The 24,056-nt window shown below is 41.2% G+C and overlaps 1 protein-coding gene across 5 annotated transcripts in view; it reads right to left on the minus strand.

The window, feature by feature from the left end:
* Window positions 1–1,042: 1,042 nt before the first annotated feature.
* CEP44 (centrosomal protein 44) overlaps window positions 1,043–24,056 on the minus strand; it is a 49,536-nt gene continuing 26,522 nt past the window's right edge. For 2 of the 5 annotated variants that reach the window (XM_056560725.1, XM_056560723.1), the window contains exons 8-11: window positions 22,047–22,122; window positions 15,816–15,943; window positions 2,521–2,558; window positions 1,048–1,841 (exon numbers count right to left, since the gene is read on the minus strand). In XM_056560725.1, coding sequence (XP_056416700.1) covers window positions 1,796–1,841; window positions 2,521–2,558; window positions 15,816–15,943; window positions 22,047–22,122 — 288 coding nt within the window. In that variant the 3' untranslated portion in view covers window positions 1,048–1,795. Of the gene's footprint in view, window positions 1,842–2,520; window positions 2,559–15,815; window positions 15,944–22,046; window positions 22,123–22,211; window positions 22,325–24,056 lie in introns of those variants that run through there. The other 3 variants (XM_056560740.1, XM_056560731.1, XM_056560750.1) reach the window with 3 other exon arrangements.

Consider the following 24,056-nt stretch of genomic DNA (forward strand, 5'->3'; position numbering starts at 1 on the left):
CATATAACATGGGTATCATTTTAATCGAATTGACCTACAGAATAAAGAAAACATTTTAACCTTTAAGTGTACAGCGTGAAAACAAAACCTTCCAAAATTTGCTAAATTGTGGTTTTCTTTTCAATTTCCCCACATGCACCGTACATTTTATGGTAAAATGAGTGATGTTATTACAAAGTAAAATCGGTGACGCAAAAAAAAAAAGCCCTCATATGGGTCTGTGTATTAAAATATTAAAGAGTTATGATTTTTAGAATGTCAGGAGGAAAAAAATAAAATGCTAAAATAAAATGTGCCTGGTCCTTAAGGGTTTAAAAAGTCCAATTTTATTTTATGCTTCTTGTTTACCATGCTAAAGAGAAGAGAGATGTATGAGCTATACTGGGCATATATTCAAGAGCTTGAGAGAATTGAAGTGGAAGCTACTACCGGTAGAAGGCTGCAGGAAGTTCACCGATAGCTAAAAAACAAAACTAAACAAAAAACTCCTTTTGGAGGCTGCTATTGTTGCCAAAGGTTTTGCAACCAAAATAGAGACGGGTCTCTTCAATGCTGTTCATGTTTATTTTAGAAAAGACTCCCTGCATGTTGACAGGACAACTTTAAAATTTATATGGAAATGCTAGTAAAATATTCTAAAGATACAAAGTAAACGTTTATAAAAGAAATTGTACTGCTCCAGGTGGCGCCAATCTTAGTGACACCACTGTGTCAGTTTTGCTGCACTGTGAACAATGTAAAAACTAAGCTGAACAGTTATTTGTCAAGGACAATTTAAATTTAGCATTTTCACTTACGATATTAGCATGAGTGTTATCGGCTACCTTCACATTCCTTCTAGAAAACACACGCAGGCATTACAAGCATACTTATCCCGCTTATCTATTTGCATGAAATATTAGTCCTAAACATGCCAGACTTAAAATACAGTATTACATAAAATGTTACGCTTTTCATGCAGAATTTTTACTGCTCTTTTTATTTGTTTATGTCAGTATGGAACATGTTATTTATGCTGTATATAAGATATTTAATACAAATTAATCCTATTAGAAGGAAGAAAAAGAAGGTTTATTTAGGGCTGAACATTATTTTTTCTTTCAATAAAGGAAATCACGATTTAAAACAACATTTTATATTTATTTGGGTAACATGTCTAATATTAATAGTAGTTTGGTGATCGGAAACATTCAAATGTGACGAATATGCAAAGATTGAAGAAATCAGCAAGGGGACAAATACTTTATCACAGCATTGTAATGTAAAAAAAAAAAAAAACAATACACAACCTGTAGTGTTAACCCCTTCTTTCTAAACACACTTTCATAAATATATAAAGTTACTTATTCAGAACGTGACACGTATTTCCCTGCTCCATCTTTATCAAATAATACATAGATACAAAAGTTAATAAAGTTGTGCGACATATGGACAAGGTGAGAAAATAACATGCACTGGATATTTCATAAATGTTCAATATATTTCAAATTTTGTTTCTATTTAAGTTACAGAAGTTTCACTTTTTTTTTCTCATTACAACCTGTACAGAAGGACAGATGGCCAGTTGTCAACAACCATGAATAATAAAAATCAGAGGCGGGCTGTGTGTGAACGGGATGCAAACTATGACCTGATATGTGATACAGAGACATAAAAATGTCACGAAGCAGAAATTTTATAAAAGGGACAGGAATGATGTTACTATGTAGAAAATTCTTTATTTTACACATTTCCAAAAAAAAAAAAATAATAATTATGATATACATAGCTCTAAGAAAAAGGAAATTCCACAATGCTATGAGCTACTAGAAAACTTCAGAAGTCTCGAGGTTTCTTCCAACCTAAAAAGGAATGGAGAAAGGAATTGTGTTATTGTTCATGTGGCACAAACAAAACATGGATGGATAAATCACATGGTGGTGCTGATCTAAAATGGCTACATCAACCTAGGGCTGGTCGGTATACAGGTTCATACCGAATTTTTTGGGCTGCACGATATTAATTTTCCCCTATACCGCAATACCTGTTGGGCCCCTCCCCCTCGGGAATGTATTATTAGCCCAGCGCAGCGCATCGGGAACTAATCCTATGTTACCCACCAGCGCTGTTCTGCTACCCCCCAATTAATGATCAGCCCAGCGAGGTACTACTCACATATGTCAAGCACTGCCCTCCTCCTCTTTGTTGGGGGCCGACGGGCGCTGGAACAGCGCTGGCGGGTCACATGCTTTGGGGGAGGGTGAAAATACCGTTATATACCGTGGAACCGCCGTAAGTAAACAAAAATACCGTGATACACATATTTGGTCATACCGCCCAGCCATATATCAACCTGCTATACTGGAACGGTTCCAATATGTTATGTTATATGACTAGCTTCTCTCCTACCAAGTGCAAATGTGCACATGGTAAGTTATGCTGTGCAATCATTTCTAATATATGGCATGGCATATTCTAACTATAATAAATCTTGTGTACACACAATACTATGATAACATGAAGTTATTTTTGATTACTCACATTTTTGTTAATCTATCCATTCTCTGTTTTGTGCTTTCCTGTGGACACAAATACAGCTATTATTTTACATGTTAAAAACAAAATGACCGATACATGCTCTAGCTAAAGAAAAATACACAAAAAGGGGTAGTTTAATTTGCACTTAAAGGGGTATTCGGCCAACAAGATAAGTTACCCCAAAAAGCTGATTGGTTTCTGAACAATGGGGGAGAATAAATAGACTTTGAAAACTCAAAGGGGTCGATTTATCAAAACCTGTTCACAGGAAAAAGTTGCCTAGTTGCCCATAGCAACCAATCCGCTCGCTTCTTTCATCTTTAACAAGGCCTCTGCAAAATGAAAAAAAAACTATCGGATAGCTTGCTATGGGCAACTTTTCCTTTGCACAGGTTTTGATAAATCTCCCCAAACCGTCTGATTATGCCAATAACAACCAATCACCGCTCAGCTTCCATATAACTACAGCTTGTTAAGATATTAAAGCTGAGCTGTGATTGGCTGTAACAGGTAAAAGAATATAGTTTGGGTTTTTACATTGTTTATTTATCCCTGCCCACTCCGCCTAGCACAGAGCTTTGAGTCTGCAATGTTCAGAAGCCATATAGAGAAAGAAAGTGGCGGGACCCCCACCGATCAGCTTATTAAGATATCTACATAAAACCTAATGCACCAGATACATATATGTATATACAGTACCCAGACATGATAAATTTGTTTGAGATCAAATAGATACCCAGACATGCGATTCTGACCCAAGACTCGATACTAGTCCCTGAACCTGACTCCATACTACGTATATATGAAGCTGTCAGTGTCCAACATCGAATTATTGTAAGTTTGAGACACATTTCTTTATTTTATGTGCTGACATCTGATTATATTTGATTTTGACCCCTTACTCCAAACCCCAACACCTGATGGATCCAAACTTTGACCGAGATCCCTAAATGATCCCGAGCCTGACCCCCCAACCCTGATATAGACTCTAACCTCAGACTCTGATACCAACTCTAACCGATAAACAATTCTGTACAATGTCCATACTACAGCATACTCAAATGTCAGTAGAACATAATACTCAAGGTTTAAGACAAATCACTCTGACATATGACTTATGACTATGAAATCTGACTTCTTACCCATATGCCCAACTGATCACTGACTCCCAGATGCCCGATTGATCACTGACACAGAAATGGCCCATGTAATTATATTTTTTTCCTAATAGAGGAAAAGTGGTGCAGTTGCCCATAGTAAACAGATCGCTTCTTTCATTTTTAAAAAAGCCTGAGAAATAAAATAAGCGATCTGACTGGTTGTTATAGGCAACTGCACCACTCTTTCTCTACACAAATTTTCATAAATCTCCCCAATAGTCTATAATAATATGTAGAATATATAGTTTTGTTACATATTTGGACTGCATAAGGCAACATGTGTATGTGGTTGTAAATTGCTAATACCAAACTATGACTTTGGAAACTTGACCTGACTAGTATAATCACTAATATCAGGCTATGACTACGACCCTAACATCTGACTCGCGACCTCAACTCTGACTGATGCAACAATTACCCTATCATTTTTTCATTTACATAATAGGAATCAGCATCCCAAACGTTTTTATGCAATTTTTCCTGAAAAAACTGGTACTCTATATGTGGTTTTCATTCCCACCAAGGTCAGCAGGAGAAAAAGCATATAAAAAAGCACCATCATTTCTTCCCCAATTTTTCAAAGGCTGTTTGGTTGGCAGGGCTCGGAACAGAAAGAACAGGGATTAGATCACTTTTTAGTGGAACCACAGCCCCACACACCAATTTGCAGCTTTTGGAGGGTTTTGTTTTTACACAGTGCACTTTATCATGCGGGTCAATAGAGGAGAATTTTTTCCCCTGTTTACACTGTAAGGGACAATAATGTTATATTTAATACAGTGTTTCCCAAACACAGTCCTCAAGCACCTCCAACATGTCATGTTTTCTGGATTTCCTTAGTCTTTCACAGGGGATATAATTATGGTCAGTGAATCAGGCATCACCACAGTTATATCACCTGTGAAAGACTAAGGAAATCCTGAAAACATGACCTGTTGGGGGTGCTAGAGGACCGCCTTTGGGAAACACTGATTTAATAGGTCAGGCAATCCCTCATGTGCCAATACGAAATAAGCTTATATTTATTTCATGTTTTTATTTAAATAATTAAAAAAAAGAGGGATGATTAGAATTTTTAGGTAAAGGGCTTTTTATATTTTAAATTTTTAACACTTTTTAGCAGACTTCCATAAGTAATCATTAATTAATAAGTAGATTTCTTATACTGATTAATACTATGCTACTGCATAGCAATATTCAATTAGATCTGCAATTTGCTAATAGAGTCTGCCTGAGGCAGACAACATTAGTAGATAGAGTGGCAGGTACGGAGGTCTAGTGAAGGCCTCTGGCTGCAATGGAAATCGATCGGCACACTTGTTGCTGAGGTTTCGATCGGGCACCCAACAGTTCCTATCATTCAATATCTCACATGCCGCAATCGCTATTGATCGTGGCACTTAAGGAGTTGAGTTATGACACTGACAGCTGATATTGGTCTTTGGCTGGGAATGCTGGCTGCTATAAGATAGCAGCTGTCACTCACCATCTATGAAGTGATCTCAGCTCCTGAGCTCATTTCATAGACCCTCTGCACTGCCATAATGTAAATGTACATCACAGTGCACTAAGGCCTTGGCAGCCCTGTCACACAGTATTATCCAATGTCGGAAAGAGGTTAATAGTATGAGGGTTGAGTAGTATGGAGAAGTAGAAGACAGACAGCAATTCCAGCATTTTCTTAGGGTTTTGTTTTATAGAATTCTCTCTGCAATATAATAACATGTTAACCTGCATCCAAGGATGCAAGAAACATAAACCTACCTCACCTAATCTGCAGCTAAACATGCAGGCCGCCATCGGATGTACACATTAAGAGGGAAAAAACAGCATACCTAGGGAAGTAGTATGTTATATCCCCTTGACATAAGAACCAGGGCATCAGCAACCAACCAAGCCCACAGGCCATGGCCCACAAACCACCCTCAGTGAATTCCCAGTAGAACTGAGGACACCCCTGCCATTGGATCTAACTCGCCAGATGCCATTGCTACCCACTAAACACCAAGTGCATTTCCACTGTATCACCTGCGGGATGAACTGAACAAACAGGTTCCCTACCTCACTGTACCGCATGAACCAACTCTCAATAATCATTGTATGATGCTTCTATAAAGATGGGCCAAAACCTGACAAACCGTAGGGAAAGAAAGACCATAATAATAAGCAACCCAAGCGTCATGAGAAATAGAACATTAGAGGAGTATGCTGTCTACATGAATCATAATGCAGAGAAACCTCAAAAGCACGACAGAGAAAAAAAAAGTCAAAGTGACTATAAATATGGAAGAAATGACTAACTGAACCATGTCACCATGCGTGAATATGTCACCTGCAGATGAGAAAATTTGTGAAAACATGGCAGTCATGTCCTGAAAAACGTGTCAGAACATACGACTATGCAGTGCATCCCACCTGAAAGCGTGACAGGCATAACAGGTATACAACTGTCTATGTGTAGTGATGCTATTGTTCAGAAAACGTGTCGGCAACAATAACAGAGCGCTATATCCCACCTGAAAACGTGTCAGGCATGACAGGTATACACCCCCCTTTGTGTCCTGCTGCTTTTGCTCTGGAAAAAAAGTGTCCGAAACAATAGCCTTAATAATGTCTTCCCCTGCAGATGAGGCAGGCAAGCTGAGAATACTAACAACCTGTCATGACCAATAGGTTGATAATGAGCATATGTGCATGATGCTTATGACCGTTATGCGCTGTGACTACCCTGTAAGGTTGCGCCGATGCTGGAACTAACGAACCTGTCATAATGCAAGCGTAAGCTAAATGGTACCAATGCTAATGGCGCCACCGTAACCAAGCTATAAAAAAAACATTTGTTGTGCCTTCAACAAAACTAACATGATGAAACATATGAATCGGAGCTAAAAAGTGTAAAAGAACAACACTAAGGCAGAGTGATGCGTAGTGACACTACTTGCTTAGCCAATGCCCTGACTAGAGCAAATTATGCATGTAAATGTTATAAATGTCAATGCAGCAACCAAAACTAAAGTAACAAACGTACCAGACACCAAAACCAGGGAAAAACAAAGCTATCTAGTGCATGTACCCCTACTAGCTTATTTGCAAAGCCCAAACGCCAATGGAACACAAGCGTAACCATGTTAACTCATAGGTGCAAAACATAAGAGATAACATAAATAGTCATAACACCATAATAACTAATATGCAGCAATAATAGAAATGACAAGATGCTAATTAAGGAGGGGTGACACTTGCTAGGTATCCCAGACGTGTGTGGGGAGATAAGCCTGTGGCCAGCATGTAGTAATGTTTGCCCCCACTAAGGGAAACCACTTAAAACAATACAGCAAATGACTGCACGGTCACCTGCGTAATTCGTGTATGCATGAAATACCTTTCCATATGACAGAAAGACTTTATCGACAAAGCTACCAAAATGTAATCGCGACAATATATGAATGCTAACATACCGTGCGCAAAACTAAGATAGCTTAAAGTAAAACACTATAACAATGGTATAGTAACGTAACATGACCTCCTCGTAACATAAATGTAAGATCAGGAGTAAAATAATATACTTAATGTAAGCGTACACTATCATGATACCATAACAAGTATGCACAATACCATACTAACACCTGTAACGTATGTGCCAGAAAATGCTAGGAAAAATAATGTATGCGTAAAACAAGATTAGGCATAACACCCATAGAGGACCCACCGACAAGGCTACCCAAGCAATGAAGCTGTAGCAAATAGTGTCACAGTAACCAATCTATAATAACCAAGTTATGAAAAATGTGAGCAAGTGGAAATTTGTCATAGTAACATGCAGAGTGAGGGCTACAACTGCATACAGACTGAAGTATGCGTAGATGCAAGCTATAACTAAGAAACATGGTGAAAACTAACAAAATGACAAGCTATGATATGTAGTAACAAGCTATGATAACATATGCATGATGAAATTATCATGACATTATCCTAGTGACAAGCTATGAATAATGTGTGCGAAATGACAAACTATGAGAACGTGTGAAACATTGAGCTATGATAATGTATACACATTACCAACTATGACAACGTGTGCGTGATAACTATATAACGTGAGCTCAATGATAAGCTATAACCACGTATGAATAGTGCCAGGGCTATGATAAGATGTGGTGACAAACTAAAACACATGTTGATAAGCATTGCTCCATGCCCAAAGTGACAACCCTGATGATGCCTACATAACGGCAACAAATAACAACATACCTAGAGACATGCAATGATAACGCAAACATCGCCATAACCAAAAATAACGTACGCATAATGAAATTATTATTTTTTTTCTTTTTTTTTTTTACTTTTGCAAAAAACTTTCAGTAACCAAAACACTATAGTAAACACTATGTTAAGCAAACTAACTGAACAAACAATTTGGTAACAAACTCTATGGAAAAAAACACTATGATAACAAAACCCTATACTCCCATGTGCGTGGTAAAAAAGTTGTAGTAAAACATAGTAATGCCAAATGACAATGTCATATTAACAAAACGCTATAGTAACACCACAGTGACCAACTCTAGTCAGATGTGTGACAAAAGCCTGTACTAAAAGTGTGGTAACAAAACTAAATAAGTAGTAAAGACTACGAAGCAACAAATCTGTAGGCCCTGCGTAAAGCAGTGTTAACCTGAGCATATAAATGAACCAATGGTAATATATGCATGAAAGAAATGTTATAGCAACAAAGCAATAGTACCACGCTTACCAAAGCTATAGTAGCTTATGTGCAACTAATAATGCTACAGTGACGTGTGGTAACAATGCTATGGCAACGTAAGCGTAGTCCCAATACCATAGAAACATATGCGCAGCAAGACTGCTATAGCAGAAAAAAGCAGTAATACTACAGTGAGGCTGGGTTCACACTACGTTTTCTCCCATACGGGAGCGCATACGGCAGGGGGGAGCTAAAACCTCGCGCTCCCGTATGTAACCGTATGCGCTCCCGTATGTCATTCATTTCAATGAGCCGACCGGAGTGAAACGTTCGGTCCGGTCGGCTCATTTTTGCGCTGTATGCGCTTTTACAACCGGACCTCAAACCATGGTTGACCACAGTTTTAGGTCCGGTTGTAAAAGCGCATACGGCGCAAAAATGAGCCGACCGGACTGAACGTTTCACTCCGGCCGGCTCATTGAAATGAATGACATACGGGAGCGCATACGGTGACATACGGGAGCGCGAGTTTTTAGCTCCCCCTTGCCGTATGGGAGAAAACATAGTGTGAACCCACCCTGACACAAGGTAGTAATACCATCGTAAGATACACAGTAACTACTCTAACAATGCTAAGTAACACATGTGTAATCACAAAACCAATGGAACATAAGCTCAGTACTGTATGAATGACATAAGCTTGTTAGATCATAACATGAAATATGCTCATTACACCGTATGGGAACAAGAGCGTGTTATACCGTATGGAAACCTAAGCGTGAACTACCATATGGAACACGAGCGTGTTATACCGAAAGAAAAACACAAGCGCATGATCCTGTATGGAAACCCGAGAATGTTATACGGTATGGAAATCTTAATTTGTTATACTGTATGGAAAAATATACAAACGTGTTTACTCTGTAAGGTAAAAATATACCCGTATTACAACGTATAAAACATGAGCATGTTCTACTGTACAGGAAACATGAGCTTGTTATACTGAATGGGAAACATGAGTGTGTTATACTGCACCGGAAACATAAGGATGTTATACTGAACGGGAAACATAAACATGATTTACTGAACGGGAAACGTGTAGTACTAAGTGTGAAACATGAGTGTGTTATACTGAAAAAGAAAACCATGCGTGTTATACTGAATGGGAAACATTAGCAAGTTATACTGTACGGGAACACAAACGTGTTGTACTATACTGGACACATAAGAGTGTATTACTATGCTGGACCCATAAGAGTGTCATACTTACGGGAAACCGGAGCGTGCTGTATTGTACGGGAAACATATACAGGAGACATAAGCGTGTTATACCGTACGGGAAACAAAAGCGTGTTCTACTATACGGGAGACATGCGTATTATACTGTATGGGAACCATAAGCGTGTACCACTACAAAGGAACCTAAGCGTGTTATACTGTACGGGAAACATAAGAATGTTATACTGTACGGGAAACATAAGAATGTTATACTGTACAGGAAACATTATGTATTCTATTATACAGTAAACATAAGCGTGTTATGCTGTACAGAAAAAATTATGTATTCTATTATACAGTAAACATAAGCGTGTTATGCTGTACAGAAAAAATTAAGTATTCTATTATACAGTAAACATAAGCATGTTATGCTGTATGGGAAACATAAGCGTGTTGTACTGTTCGGAAAACATGAATGTATTCAATTATACAGGAAACATAAGCGTACACTATATGGGAGCACATGCGAAATACACTGTATGGGTCACGTGTGTTACACTATACAGGAACTTAAAGATGTTATACCGTATCAGGGGTGTGGAAATTTAATAAAGAACTACTAAAACGGAGCAAAATCTACTTGTCCCTCATGACGATCCACTTGCCCAGACCAATTTTCGCTTTTACACTAATTTTTTCCTCCTCTTAATTTTTATAACTACCTGCTATAATGATACCTTTTAATTTTTAAATAACATTCTCCGAACCTCCCCACCCCCCCAAAATAAAAAATTATATATATAATCGATGAAGTGAAACTGTAAAAGATATTTTAGCAAATTTGGTGGTTTTCTTTTCTACACCATTTACCTTGTGGTTGAGCTAACATGTTGTTTTGATACTAGACCAGCCTGATTACAGCAATACCAGATTTTTATAGTTTCCATCATAATTTACTAACTAAAAAAAAAAATCTGAACTTTTTCGAATTTTTTTAATTGCCATTTTTTTGACCCCTGTACCTTTTTGTAAAAAAATAATTTCCGCATACCAGGCTGTATGAGGGCTCTTTTTTTGCACCATAATTTGTATCGGTACCATTTTTGTATTGATCTGACTTTTTAAATCGCTTTTTAACTTTTTTTTCCTGGGATATTTACCATATGGGATACATAATATTATATTTTAATAGTTCGTACAATTACACACGCAGTGATGCTAAATGTTTATTTTTATTATGTTTACATGTTTTTATATAGGAAAAGGGGGTGATTTGAACTTTTAACATGGAAGGGGTTAATGTGTGTCTTTTAAACTTTTATTAAAACCTTTTTTTTTTTTTTTTTTACACTTTATTACTTTTTTTTTTTTTTTTTTTTTAGGAGAAATCATTAGATTCCTCATACAGATCAATAGAGTTCTATTAAACTCCATTGATCTGTGTGCTCTGCGATCCATTGATAGAGCCTGGCTGGACTAGGCTCTATCAATGACAGAGCCACAGACACCAGGGAAGCAGAGGTAAGGCCTCCGGCTACCTCAATAGTGGATCTCCCCCAAGCACGCTGCGGGGGGGGGGGGGGGGGGGGGGCAATCCACCACACTAGCACACCAGGGAGCATTCACATGTCCCTTTAGACGTGCTGTCCGCTTTGACAGCAGCGATCTAAAGGGTTAATAGCCAGCTGTGGCGATCGCTGCATGCTGGCTATTAGCGGCTGCCCATGGCTACAGAAAACAGCTGGGGGCTGCAGGGTATGGAGCGGGCACGAATCCGAAGCCTGCTCCATACTCCTCTGTGAGTGCAACTGCGCTTGTCAGGTCTGGCCCTGCTTGCCCGAAGCAGGGCTAAGGGCCGGAAAAATTCACCTGCCCGGCGGCCCAGAACTGCATGTACCGTGCGTCGGGCGATAGGAATTCCACATCCCTGCCGTATGTGAAACATAATCGTGTAAAACTGTACGGGAAACATGAACGTGTTCTACTATACAGGAACATAAACGTGTTACACTTTACGGGAAACTTAAGCGTATTATACTAAAAGAAAATACTGTATTGTTAAACAAAAGCATGAAATGCTGTGACATAAGTATGTACTACTGTAAAGGCGTAAACATAACCTACTGCACTGTACACGTAGAAGAGATACACTGGAAGGAAACAAACATTGGCTGGGTGCAAGCTACTACCAAAAAAAGACTACAACTAATAGTATTCCCCACAGCACTTATCAGTGCTTGCTACACAGAAATATGCCATATGGAACCTGTAACCACATATAGTGACAACACCATGTGAACAGTAGCACCGAAAATCTCTGTGTGAGGGGGTGGATTAGTAGATGCTCCTCACTGTGGTGATGGGCTCAGGAGCGCTATGCATACCAGAGCGTGGTACCAAAGGGGCGCGACTACCATCATGCGCTGACTTAGTGCCTAAGAGACACTGATGCGGCCCATGTCCATGCTATCCGCCCACTCCGTTCCCTGAGACCGCCCAGCTCTCGTGTCCTGCTGATTGGGAAATTACAAATGACAAACACTTGCCCGATCGCTTGGCAAAAACACTACTAAGTGACCCCCCAAAAAACAGTCGGGAGTACACAGGGCCGACTATCATGCTGCCGTGCAGACCATCCCTCATCTCAAGACGGCCCAGCCGATGGTCCTGCTAATGTGAGCAGAACTGGGGGGGGGGGGGTATCCACACCGACTGCGATGCAGTTCAGGCAGCGTCGACGGCATACCCGCAAATACCTGAACCTACTGTGCCGGATACACTTGCGGCCAAGCCAGCGTGTACCCCCGTAGTGTGTAACACCTCCTCTGCGCTCTATCTTGCAGCGGCAGCCCTGACTCACAGTACTCCACCGACAGAGAGAGCCACTTGGTGCGAGATTCAATCTGTGTTGCTGCTGGACAAGGCCACGCACACCAACAGCGTGACGTCCGACATGCCCCTGAACCGGCACATGCTAGTAATTATACCCCCCCAGGCCCCAACCAACCTTCAAATTACCTACTTTAACACAATAAAAACCCTCCAAAAAAGTTGGTAATTACTCACAGCACCACCTGAGGGAGGGACTCCAACCCTTGGGACAGGAAACCTGAAGAGAAAAAGAACCCTCCTCCTCGGACTCAGTGAGTTTCAGAGACCAGAAGAGCCTTCTTAATTAACATTCACAATAAAATATCTAAATATCAATTAAACACCAAAAGTAGTGAACACCCACCAAGTGCACGAAAACACACCGATAATATAGGGTGAGAATGCCCTGGTGCTGTCATGGCTCGGGAAACAGAATTACCGGTGAGTAATTACCGGCTTTCTCTGTCACCATGACAGCATCACCTGAGAAATGTCAGAGATAACCAATTAGGATGGGATAACAGATTGCAAGACTTTGTGACCAAAAGAAAGAGAAGAAGAGGTCCCAACGTTCACCCTGTAGTGACGAAAAAAAGTATGTGGTAAAGACCAGGTGACTGCTCTGAAGATCTGATCTACAGAAACACCTCTCCTCTCTGCCCAAGAGGCAGCTATATCTCTAGTTGAATGGGCCCTAAGCCCTACAGGGGGAGCAACACCTGACACTGAGTAAGCTAGACTGATAGCATGTCTAATCCACCTAGACAGAGTATTACTACTTGCCTTTTTCCCTTTATCTTTACCTGCAAATTGAACAAAAAGAGCATTCGATTTTCTAAACTCTCTAGTCAAGATACTGGAGGACACATCTAACATCTAGGGAATTAAAGGATTTCTCTCTGTCATTTGAGGGGCTAGCACAAAAAGGAGATTTTTTTGTACTCACCGTAAAATCTCTCTTTGTTGTAGCCTTCATTGGGGGACACCTATACTGATTGGTATATGCTCTTGCCACTAGGAGGTGCTGACACTAGGAAAAAAAAGGCAGCTCCTCTCTGGCAGGATAAACCCGACTACTGGAAGTGAGGTAATCAGTTTTGTCACCAAGCAATAGGAGAAGCCAACAAAGAAATATGTCCGAAGGACCCCAGAAGGGAGTCCCTGATAAAAATTAAAGAACCTGAGAAGAATATCCGGACAAAGAATGAAGAAATGGGTGGGTGCAGTATCCCCCAATGAAGGCTACGAGAAAGAGATTTTACGGTGACTAGGGAGGGAAAAACAACCAACAGCAAAAGGGGAATCAGTCCAGAGACCGAACCTACTCGACCATAAGGCCTGCGGACGAGATCCTGGGCAGAGACAACCGAGGCCCACAAACAGAGCTCCCGGAAGAACCCTCGTCCATGGGAGAAGGACTAGGACGCCAAGGAAGAGACCGTCCTATGTAGAGACTCCAAAGCTATGGTCCATAAAAAGAGACAAGAAAAGGTCGACTAGGAAGCCAGAAGGGCCGGAACCATTCCGGTAGGCGGTAGGAATCCACTCCAAGGAACACAGAACCAGACAGAGAGCTAACCCTGCTGGAAAACAAAAATGGAAAAGGGCACAAACAAGAGAACCCCATCCAGAGTCAACCAAGTCAAGAGAACGTGGGTGAAAAAAATGCAAGGGAGAGCAGCGTACACCTGAGCAGAAGGTGATTATGGAAGGTGGAGACCAGAAAAACACTGGGAAAAAGAAAGAAGGATGGAGACTGGCTGTGGAGAGGCCTGGTGCAGAAAATCAATGACTAGAACAGCTGCAGTCCAAAAACCTTCACAGGGGCCCGCCACGAGCACCTGGGAGGTGAAAGAAGCTCGAGTAGAGTAATCCGAATGACCGAAACCCATGAAGGATGAGACGGAAGGAATAAGGCCAAAAAGGGAACCAGCATGTCCGACACGTGAAACGGAGGTTCCCGAGTCGCCTGGAAGACGTACACCGGTAGAGTGAGTAAACCCAACGTCCGCGAAACGCTCCTGGTGACAAACTTCTACGTCTAGACAAGAAGAAGTGCGGTACAGAAAGACCGCCCCACAAACGGGACTGCAGAGAAGTCAGGGCAGTAGAGCTAACCTGCCAGGGACCAAAAACATCCCTAAGGTCCAAAGAACCAGAAGGGCTGACCTAGAAAAGAAAACACGCCACAGCATACTAGGATAGTGTCCAAGACACTGAGACTAACCAGACATGAACCCCAGCGGACCGAAGCAACATCCCGTCAGGACAGGAACAGAGGGGGAAACAAAAGGGAAGGTTACTCCAGAAGACTGTAGTGTCAGTGTAGGGCAACTGACACCGACAAGGAAGCAGCAACAAACCCCTCCAGGGAGACTGCACGAGGGAGGAGGAGAGCAATGGCAGGACCCAAACAACAGACTGCTAGACTGGCTGTCGCCGGGCCATACATGATTGCATAAACTCCTCCAACAGAGGAGAGTGCCAAGTCTGTATGAGCAGCAGTAGATAACCAAGAAACAGGAAGAGAGCCAGGCTGCAAAAGTGCACAGCTCAGCTGTTTGCTCGCAGCAAAAAAAAAGGGCCAAGCCACGTACCCCACCTATTTAGAGGAGGGTAAAACAAGGGGTGGTCACTATGAAACCCAGGCCCACAACATGCTAAGCTCCCTTATCCCCATACCCCCAGTGGAAGGGGGATGATCAAAGTGCGCCAGGCACTATAGGAGCAGAGAAATGCTGCCCGAAGGTAAGGGGGCAAAGAACTGGGTGGATGTAGTCCCCAGGAAACCCTCGGGGCGAAGTCCCTCTCTCAGGTGCTGCTGTCATGGCGACAGGGAAATTGATGTTTTGTGTGTGGAGGGGGGGGGGGGGACGTGTGGGGGATGAACAGAAATAAAGCTATTTTGTAATTTTTTTAAATTCCGTTCTTATAGCTTTCACTTCTTATTTCTTATTCGCAGCAATGTTCCGCCTCGGCGGGTGATAGGCTGAGCCCATGTAAGGAGCCACCCAAGCTGACTGCAGTGTGACATTTCGAGGATAAGAAGCAGGAGCCGAGCAGCACCGGAGGAACGGAACACCGATTCCGGTGCAACGGGGGAACGTAGGAAGGTGAGTTAATGTTTGTCTTTTAGTTTTTGCAGCCTGGCCACAGGGAAACTTTAAAGTTTTGCACCACATTTCTCCTTTTTCCCATATCTCAGCTTTCTAGTTAGCATATGATTTACTATTTGTATTAATAAATAATGGACTAAATAGTAGGCATTAAGGACAATCTACCACCGCTAATGCACAATCTTTTGGCCCTAGAATGGAATTCACACAACATTTTGAGGTCTTTCCTACCTTTGAGTCTTCTGTCAGATTGCTATAATTCAATTTGATAGCTGAGGGAGAGGAGTCTGTGTACAGGAGCGAACTGTATCCAGATGACTGATGGTTGTTTTCTAAAATATCTGCCTTGATGTTCAGATCTGTAAAGAAATGTCCACTTTTAAATAACCTTTGTCTATTTACAGGGTCAGCCATCAAACCACTTGATTTACTGCTTGAGATGAGCATACAGTGTTTATGAAGAGTCTTACAGTCCCAGGTTAAACTGGAGCATCCCTCCTATTCGAATTGTAAAACTATAGACAGAGAAAGCAATAAGCAGTAACCCATACAAGATATCCAAACCTCTAACCTCAAGAATGTGCAGCTGATCAGCAAGAGATAAGAAAACCACTGCAGTGTGGTAATATATAAACATTGCTACATTGTTTCATCAAAGGGGAACATATTTTTTTCACATGTTAAACACGTACGCAAAAATAGCTTAATGTTAAAAATAAATTCTCATTTGGGATATGAGAGATTTCTTCAGGAAACCAGTAGATGGCAGTAGAACGACATGATGGGCATATCAACTCTTAAATTTCAAAGAAAGAAGGCACAAGATGAAGAATTGTACTTAAATGTAAAAATATAATATGACCAATGAAATCAGCATACAATAATACAAAAACAGCAATTTAAACAAATAAGGATCCAGGATTTGTGTACTTTCACATACAAGATTATTGCTTGAAAACACATTTTGGGTTCAGTGGTGGAAACAAGCACTTTATGTATTACTATCAGTTAAAAATGTTTTGATGTTATTGACACATGAAGGTTTAATCGGTGAGGGTCAGGTTGCTGAGATCCCTACAGATCTATGAGACTTTGGTGCATTTCGTACTCCCTGTGCTCAGCTTACCAAATAAAGCAGGGCAGAAATGAGGGGATGTAGTTTTCAGGAAAGGTCTTCTGTCCCTTTGTTCTACCGAACGGTGTCTCAGGAACCGCCCCTCCACTGATCATAACTTTTGCCGATATGTCAGAAAGTTTAGGTACACTTAAAGAGCAGAATTTTAAAGATGGTGTGACAATTGTTCATTGGCTGTACTCAATAGCATTGGGATCTTGCCAAGTCTGATGCTGTGACCCCCCCCCCCCCCCCCCAGTAAATCAGGTAGACCTAACAACTAGTAATGCACCGATGCCAATACAAGCCGTGGAAATGTCCCAATACCAATTCCTATACCTGCTGCCCAACAAATCTTCATCAAGAGGCATATGTAGTCATTCTCTTACATTCCTTATTTATGCATAGGCCTCTGTGATGAAAATTTTAAACATGCGTCGAGGCAGAGTAGTGCGGGGATCCCCACATTGGTGAACATGTCAGCATCAGGTACTTGTATACTATATGACCATCTCCCAACTTCATTATACATGAATGAATGAATGAATAGGCAGTCTTAACCCCTTAACGACCACAGACATAAATGTACGTCCTGGTTTGGAGGTACTTCCCGCACCAGGACCTACATTTACGTCCTGTGTATGACCGCGAGCATCAGAGCAGTGCTCGCGTCATACACGGCAGGTTCCGGCTGCTATCAGTAGCCAGGGACCCACCGGTAATGGCCGACATCCGCGATCGCGCGGATGTCTGCCATTAACCCCTCAGATGCCGTGATCTGTACAGACCAAAGAATCTGCGGCAATGCGCATAATAAAATGGATGCTCGGATCGCCCGCAGCGCTGCCGCGGCGATCCAATCATCTGTAATGGTGGACGGAGAGAGATCTCCTCACCTGGCTCCGGCCGTCTCCCGGCGTCTCCTGCTCTGGTCTGAGATCGAGCAGACCAGAGCAGGAGATAGCCGATAATACTGATCAGTGCTATGTCCAATGCATAGCACTTAACAGTATTAGCAATCAAATGATTGCTATAGATATGGGCACATAAAAAGTGTAAAAAAAAAATAAAATAAAATAAAAAGATTGCTATAGATAGTCCCCTATGAGGACATAAAAAGTGTTAAAAAAGTTAAAAAATGTAAAAATAAAAAAGTTTTAAAAAAAGTGAAAAATCCCCTCCCCCAATAAAAATTGTCCGTTTTTCCCATTTTACCCCCCAAAAAGCGTAAATAAATAAAAAATGTATAAAACATAACTGGTATCGCCGTGTGCGTAAATGTCAGAACTATCAAAATATAATGTGAATGATCCCGTACGGTGAACGGCGTAAACGTAAAAAAATAAATAAATAAATGTTAAAAAAAAATTGCAGCTTTTTTTTGTCACATTTTACTAAAAAATAATAATAACAAATTATATGAAAGTTTTATATATGCAATTGTGGTATCTATAAAAAGTTCAGATGATGGCGCAAAAAATAAGCCCTCATACTGCCCTATATACGGAAAAATGTAAAAGTAATAGATGGTCAAAATAGGGCGATTTTAGATTACTGATTTTGTACAAAAAGTTTTAGATTTTTTTTAAGCGGTACAAAAATATAAAAGTATCTAGCCATGGGTATCATTTTAATCGTATTGACCCACAGAACACGTCATTTTTACCGTAAATTGTACAGTGTGAAAATGAAACCCTCCAAAATGTGCAAAATTGTGGTTTTCATTTAAATTTCCTCCATAAAAAAATATTGTTGGGTTCGCCGTACATTTTATGGTAAAATGAGAAGTTTCATTACAAAGTACAATTGGTCACGCAAAAAACGAGCCCATATATGGGTCTGTAGATGGAAATATGAAAGAGTTACGGATTTTAGAAGGCAAGGAGGAAAAAAATGAAAACGCAAAAATAAAATTGGCCTGGTCCTTAATGTGAAAATGGGCTTGTCCTTAAAGGGTTAAAAGGGTATTCCGGCCTTAGACATCTTATCCCCTATCCCAAGGATAGGGGATAAGATGTCTGATTGCGGGGGTCCCGCCGCTGGGACTCCTGTGATCTCCGTGCAGCACCCGGCATTCTGTGCTGGGCACTGCTCCAGAGACATGATGTCATGCCACACCCCCTCATGATGTCACACCACGCCACCTTCATTCATGTCTATGGGACGGAGCGTGACGGACAGCAGGACCCCCACGATCAGGCATCTTACCCCCTATGCTTTGGATAGGGGATAAGATGGCTAAGGCTGGAATGCCCCTTTAGGGTATGTTCACACGTATGCAGATTTTATGTGCAGGATTTGATGCACAGGATTTTCTGCTGCAGATTTCAATGTAAACTAAATGACTGAGCACAGCTTCTAATCTGCAGTTACAAATCCTGCGCAGGACCCTGTAGGTGTGAACATACCCTTAGCAGGATTTGATGCGCAGGATTTGTAACTGCAGATTAGAAGCTGTGTTCAGTCATTTAGTTTACATTGAAATCAGCAGCAGAAAATCCTGTGCATCAAATCTGTGTATGTGTGAACGTACCTTTTATAAAGATTTGAAACGTGTGTTGAGGCAGAGTGCAAGCACCAGGTACTTGTATACTATATGACCATATGTGATTGTGTAGGTTACTTATATTGCATATACCCTTTTATATTTATGTCAGGCTAGTGTAATATAGATGATTACTAGACACCTTATTGTACCAGGGCTGCATTACAAGAGTATTGAGCTGTATTAACAGTGTATATACATCCTTGGGGATCCTTATTTGGGTTTATGCTTTATTTATGGAGGGAGGGTGGATTTATCCTCGTCTTATTTTTATATTTTGTAAATATAATTTTGGGAATAATAAAATTAATTTTGGTTACATACCTAATGGTAGTGGTATAGGTTATATACCTGGTCAACTAGTCTTACCTTCCACTGTTGCCATCTTAGGATAGATAAACACTTAACCCCAGGTAAGTTTACATTTGCTTCCTGTGGATTTACCAACCACATATGCTGGAAGGTTATTTCAATACAGAACAAACCCGAGAGTGTCCCAGTGCGCTGGATGAGGTTGTTCCCTAAAACAAATGTCCTGTAGTGCTTATGGCCTTCTCTGCAGCTGTAGCAGAGATCTCTATGCCACACTTCACTTATAACTAATGTTAACATAGAGCTCATAGCGTTGCAAAGGAAGGCAGCCAATGCCAAGTGAACAAATGCCAGAGCAGCAATCTTTATGGTCACATGACTGCGACAATAGTATGAGTATGTTAACAATTGTCGTGGTGTACTGGCAACCCCTTAACCACGACGTTGACATCACATAATTCTGATCATGTGACCCGGGCAGGTCATACATAGCAAATCTACTTACATGTTGCTGACAGCCTACTGTGTAACTGCCTCCCATAGCCATCTTGCTTTCCCCATATTCTTATTACCAGTGCAGGGAAACTCATTTTACTTTGACCTTTTTAACTAACAGACTGTGTAAAGGAGAATGAGGATCTAATAGGTCACTGCATATAGAGGGAGAGCCTGGGCAGCCATATTACAGTCCATATTTCCATGAGGAAAGAAGTGTCTGAAGAATAGACAGGTAAAACACGCCAATGAACATAACTGTGACCGCACTATTGCCGCTCATACTATAAGTGAAATATGTGCAGATTCAGCATAATGTCAGGAGAATTCGAGCACAATACAAAAGAAACAATATAAACATAATTGCTATAAATCTTACTGAGAGAGCGAAGCATATACAGTATTAGCCAAGTATACAACAATGTTTCACAACCAGTGTGCCTCCAGCTGTTGCAAAACTCCAAGAATGCCCAGACAACCTTTACAGCTGGAGACACACTGGTTGTGAAACATTGGTGTACAAATTCAGAATATGGACTCTCCACAGGTATGGCCAGAGGAACAATGAGTGAAGTGTAAGGAAAAGCACAAGGGGCTAGTGTGTTAGGAAGGTTATTTGGGGTGCAAAGAATGTATGTTGTAAAATAGAAATCCAGGCCCCTATAAATTCCAGGGGCTAGTGTATTTGTACTGAGTGGATTAACTGAGAAGTGAGGTTTAGACCACTTTCACACAACAGTATTTGGTCAGCATTTTGTATTGGTATTTGTAAGCCAAACATACATAGATAAAAATGGCTCACAAATACGGATGCAAAATACTTACAATGGATTTCTTGGCACAAATAAGAGTAAGGCTGCATTCACATCTCGTTTTTACACTACGGGTATACTACGGTTTTAAGTCCGGTCACAAAACTGGATACGGGTCAAAAATGAGCCGACCGGAGTCACCGTTTGACTCCGGTCGGCTCATTAAAGTGAATGGAGTTCAGCGCTGGTCCACCCTCCACCAGCCGAATCCGGCACCCGTAGTGTAAAAACGAGATGTGAATGCAGCGTAAGGCTGCATTCACACCACGTTTTTACAATACAGTTCCCGTATACGTTTTCAATTTGAAAACCATCCAGAACCATATTGAAAACCGTATGCATTGACTCTCCATTGAAAACCGTATGCCAAAAGATTGTGTCCGTTTTGCATCCTGTACGCAAAACCGTACCGTACCCAAAACCGTAGCTTACCACTTTTTTTGGTCTGGGTGAAAAACTGTATTGAAACGTATACTTTATTTTTTTTTTGTACATGGGAGTCAATGGGAACCTTACAGAAGCGTATGTGCGTACAGTTGCATCTGGTTTTCACCATACGGTTTTTGACTTTGCAGTTTTTTTTCTTGGAATTTCAATCAAACAAGTGAAACTTTATTGGTAATGGAATGAAAACTACATATACGTTTTTTTTCTTAAAAAACGGATGCATCCGAACAAGATTTTTCAAACCATATATACGGTTTTCAACTGTATACGGATTCAAGTTTTTACACACGTTTTGATACAGTTTAGTCCAGTCTTGAGGAATCTTTTTTTTTTAATCAAAAACCTGATACGGGCACTGTACTGCAAAAACATGGTGTGAACCCAGCCTAATAGCATCCAAAGAAGAAACTTTCAGTTCTCTAATAAATAATTGTCATTTTGCAACATATGGAGGCATCCTGGTTTGGAAAGACTGATCTGGGCTATTGAAATTCTAAGATTTTGCTTATACAGCTCAATTATTCAAGATACAAGTAACATTGGAAGATAGGTATAGGTCTATGTCAAGTGACATTATGGAAAACGGTTTACCAGATGTGAGCGTGGAAACAAAACATAGCAATGGATCTTCTGTTCCATCATAAAATCTTTATACTAGCTTCATAGATCTTCAGTCTTATTCCTTATTTATAATAGATACAGCACAGCACGAGAAGATTACTTTACACGACACTCACCAGGAGGTACTTCATGAGTTATTCTGCTTGATGTACGTTCCTCACATATAGATGTGAATTCAGATGTCAAATCTCTCTGGAAAGATTTTATAAAATTTTCCATTTAAATTCAGATAACTTCTTAACGTTATTTAAAAAAAAAAAAAAACACAACAACATACTGTAGGGGTTATCCCAAGATTATAATGAATCACTTATCCATAGGTTATAAGTATCTGACTTAGGAGGGTCCACTGGGAACGGCCTGCACCAATCACAAGAACTGGGTCCCTTGTTCCCTGTGTGAATAGAGTCGGGGGTCAAGCGTCGGTACAGCCATTCGATTCGACTGCTGAAGATAGGCAAGTACAGTGTTAGCTGTGGATAGGTTATAAGTTACAGTAGAATCTCCCAATAGCAGACACTTACGGGGGGGGGAAAAAAAAAGTGTCCGCTATCGGGAGATGCCCCCTATTGGGAAAAAAAGGCTAAAAAAATCTTTCTAAATGACCGAATACTGTACTGTACTCAATCCAGAGAGTAATTACCTATAAAACAGTCAGTGCAACGCAGAGGATGTCAAGCCAGCTTGGAGCCCCTGCACCTGAGCCTGCTGGCAGAGTAAGAAGAACAACAGGGGAAGAAGGGAAGTAGAAAAGTGATGTGGCACAGGGGGTAATAAAGGGGGGGGGGATATCAAAGGATAATGATGTGACACAGGGGGTAATAAAAGGAAGGGGGAATGATTTGGCACAGAGGAAATAAAATGGCACGGGGATCAGAGGGGGGCGAATGATGTGGCCAGCAGACGTACAGAAGCAGAAGACTGCTGTTTAAACCGCAGAATTCTGCTTCTGCAGGGGTCAGGGCCCCCTAGGAGCCAGGGAACCTCACTGGGGTTCTGGCTGTACCCCCCTGACGCCGACTGTGTAGAAGGTAGGGCCAGCACATAAGCCTGGTTGTCCACTTTTGGGAGTGTTTTGCTTGGCATGGGTGTGTCCGCGTCCGCTATTGGGAGTGTCCACTATTCAGAGGGTGCAAATACATTAAATGGGCACTGTCAGATTCAAAAACTTTTTATATGTTGCACATTTTGGCAAAACATTAACCTTTCTAATATACTTCATAAAAAAAATGTATTTCCTTTTTATATAAATCATGGCTTTGTCCAAGCTGAAGCACAGGCATGGACAAAGACCAGTGAGGGTGTGCTTCAGCTTGGACAAAGCCATGAATTTATTAGCCATAATTTCTATAAAAAGAAACTAAAATTTTCTTATGAAGTATATCAGAAAGGTTAATGTTTTGCCAGGATGTAAAACATATCAATTTTTTTTTTATCTGACAGTGCCCATTTAAGTCTTATGGGACTATGTCGGGAAATAAAAAACTGTCCACTATTGGGAGGTGTCCACTAAGGGAGATTTTACTGTATAATTTGTATTACCTGGAGCAACATACCGTATATACTCCAGTATAAGCCGACTTAAATATAAGCAGAGGCCCCTAATTTCACCCCAAAAACCCAGGAAAAGTTATTGACTCGACTATAAGCCTAGGGAGGGAAATACATCAGTCCCCCATGTCATCATCCAGACCCCTGTCATCACCCCCCCCCCCTTCATCACCACAGCCTGTCAATCCCTTCATCAGTGGTCTTCAACCTGCAGACCTCCAGATGTTGCATAACTACAACTCCCAGCATGCACGGACAGCCATCGGCTGTCCGGGCATGCTGGGAGTTGTAGTTTTGAAACATCTGGAGGTCCGCAGGTTGAAGACCACTGCGGCCTTCATCATCATCCAGACCCCCCCTTTAGTTTTATACTCACCTCCCCTCGGTGGGAAGGGAGGGTGAGCTGGTCTGGGCCATCTATGCTGCAGGGACCGTCCGGTGGTGAGGGTTAGTCATTCAGGGCTGTCCATTTTCACCGGGGGGGGGGGCCCTCTTCTCCGCTCCGCTCAGGGCCCGGCCCCGGGCTAGTGATGTTGCCTTCACGACGACGCACAGAGACGTTCATGTGCGTACCT

The sequence above is a fragment of the Hyla sarda genome, chromosome 1, assembly GCF_029499605.1.
Source record: "Hyla sarda isolate aHylSar1 chromosome 1, aHylSar1.hap1, whole genome shotgun sequence".
In the NCBI taxonomy this organism is placed as follows: domain Eukaryota; kingdom Metazoa; phylum Chordata; class Amphibia; order Anura; family Hylidae; genus Hyla; species Hyla sarda.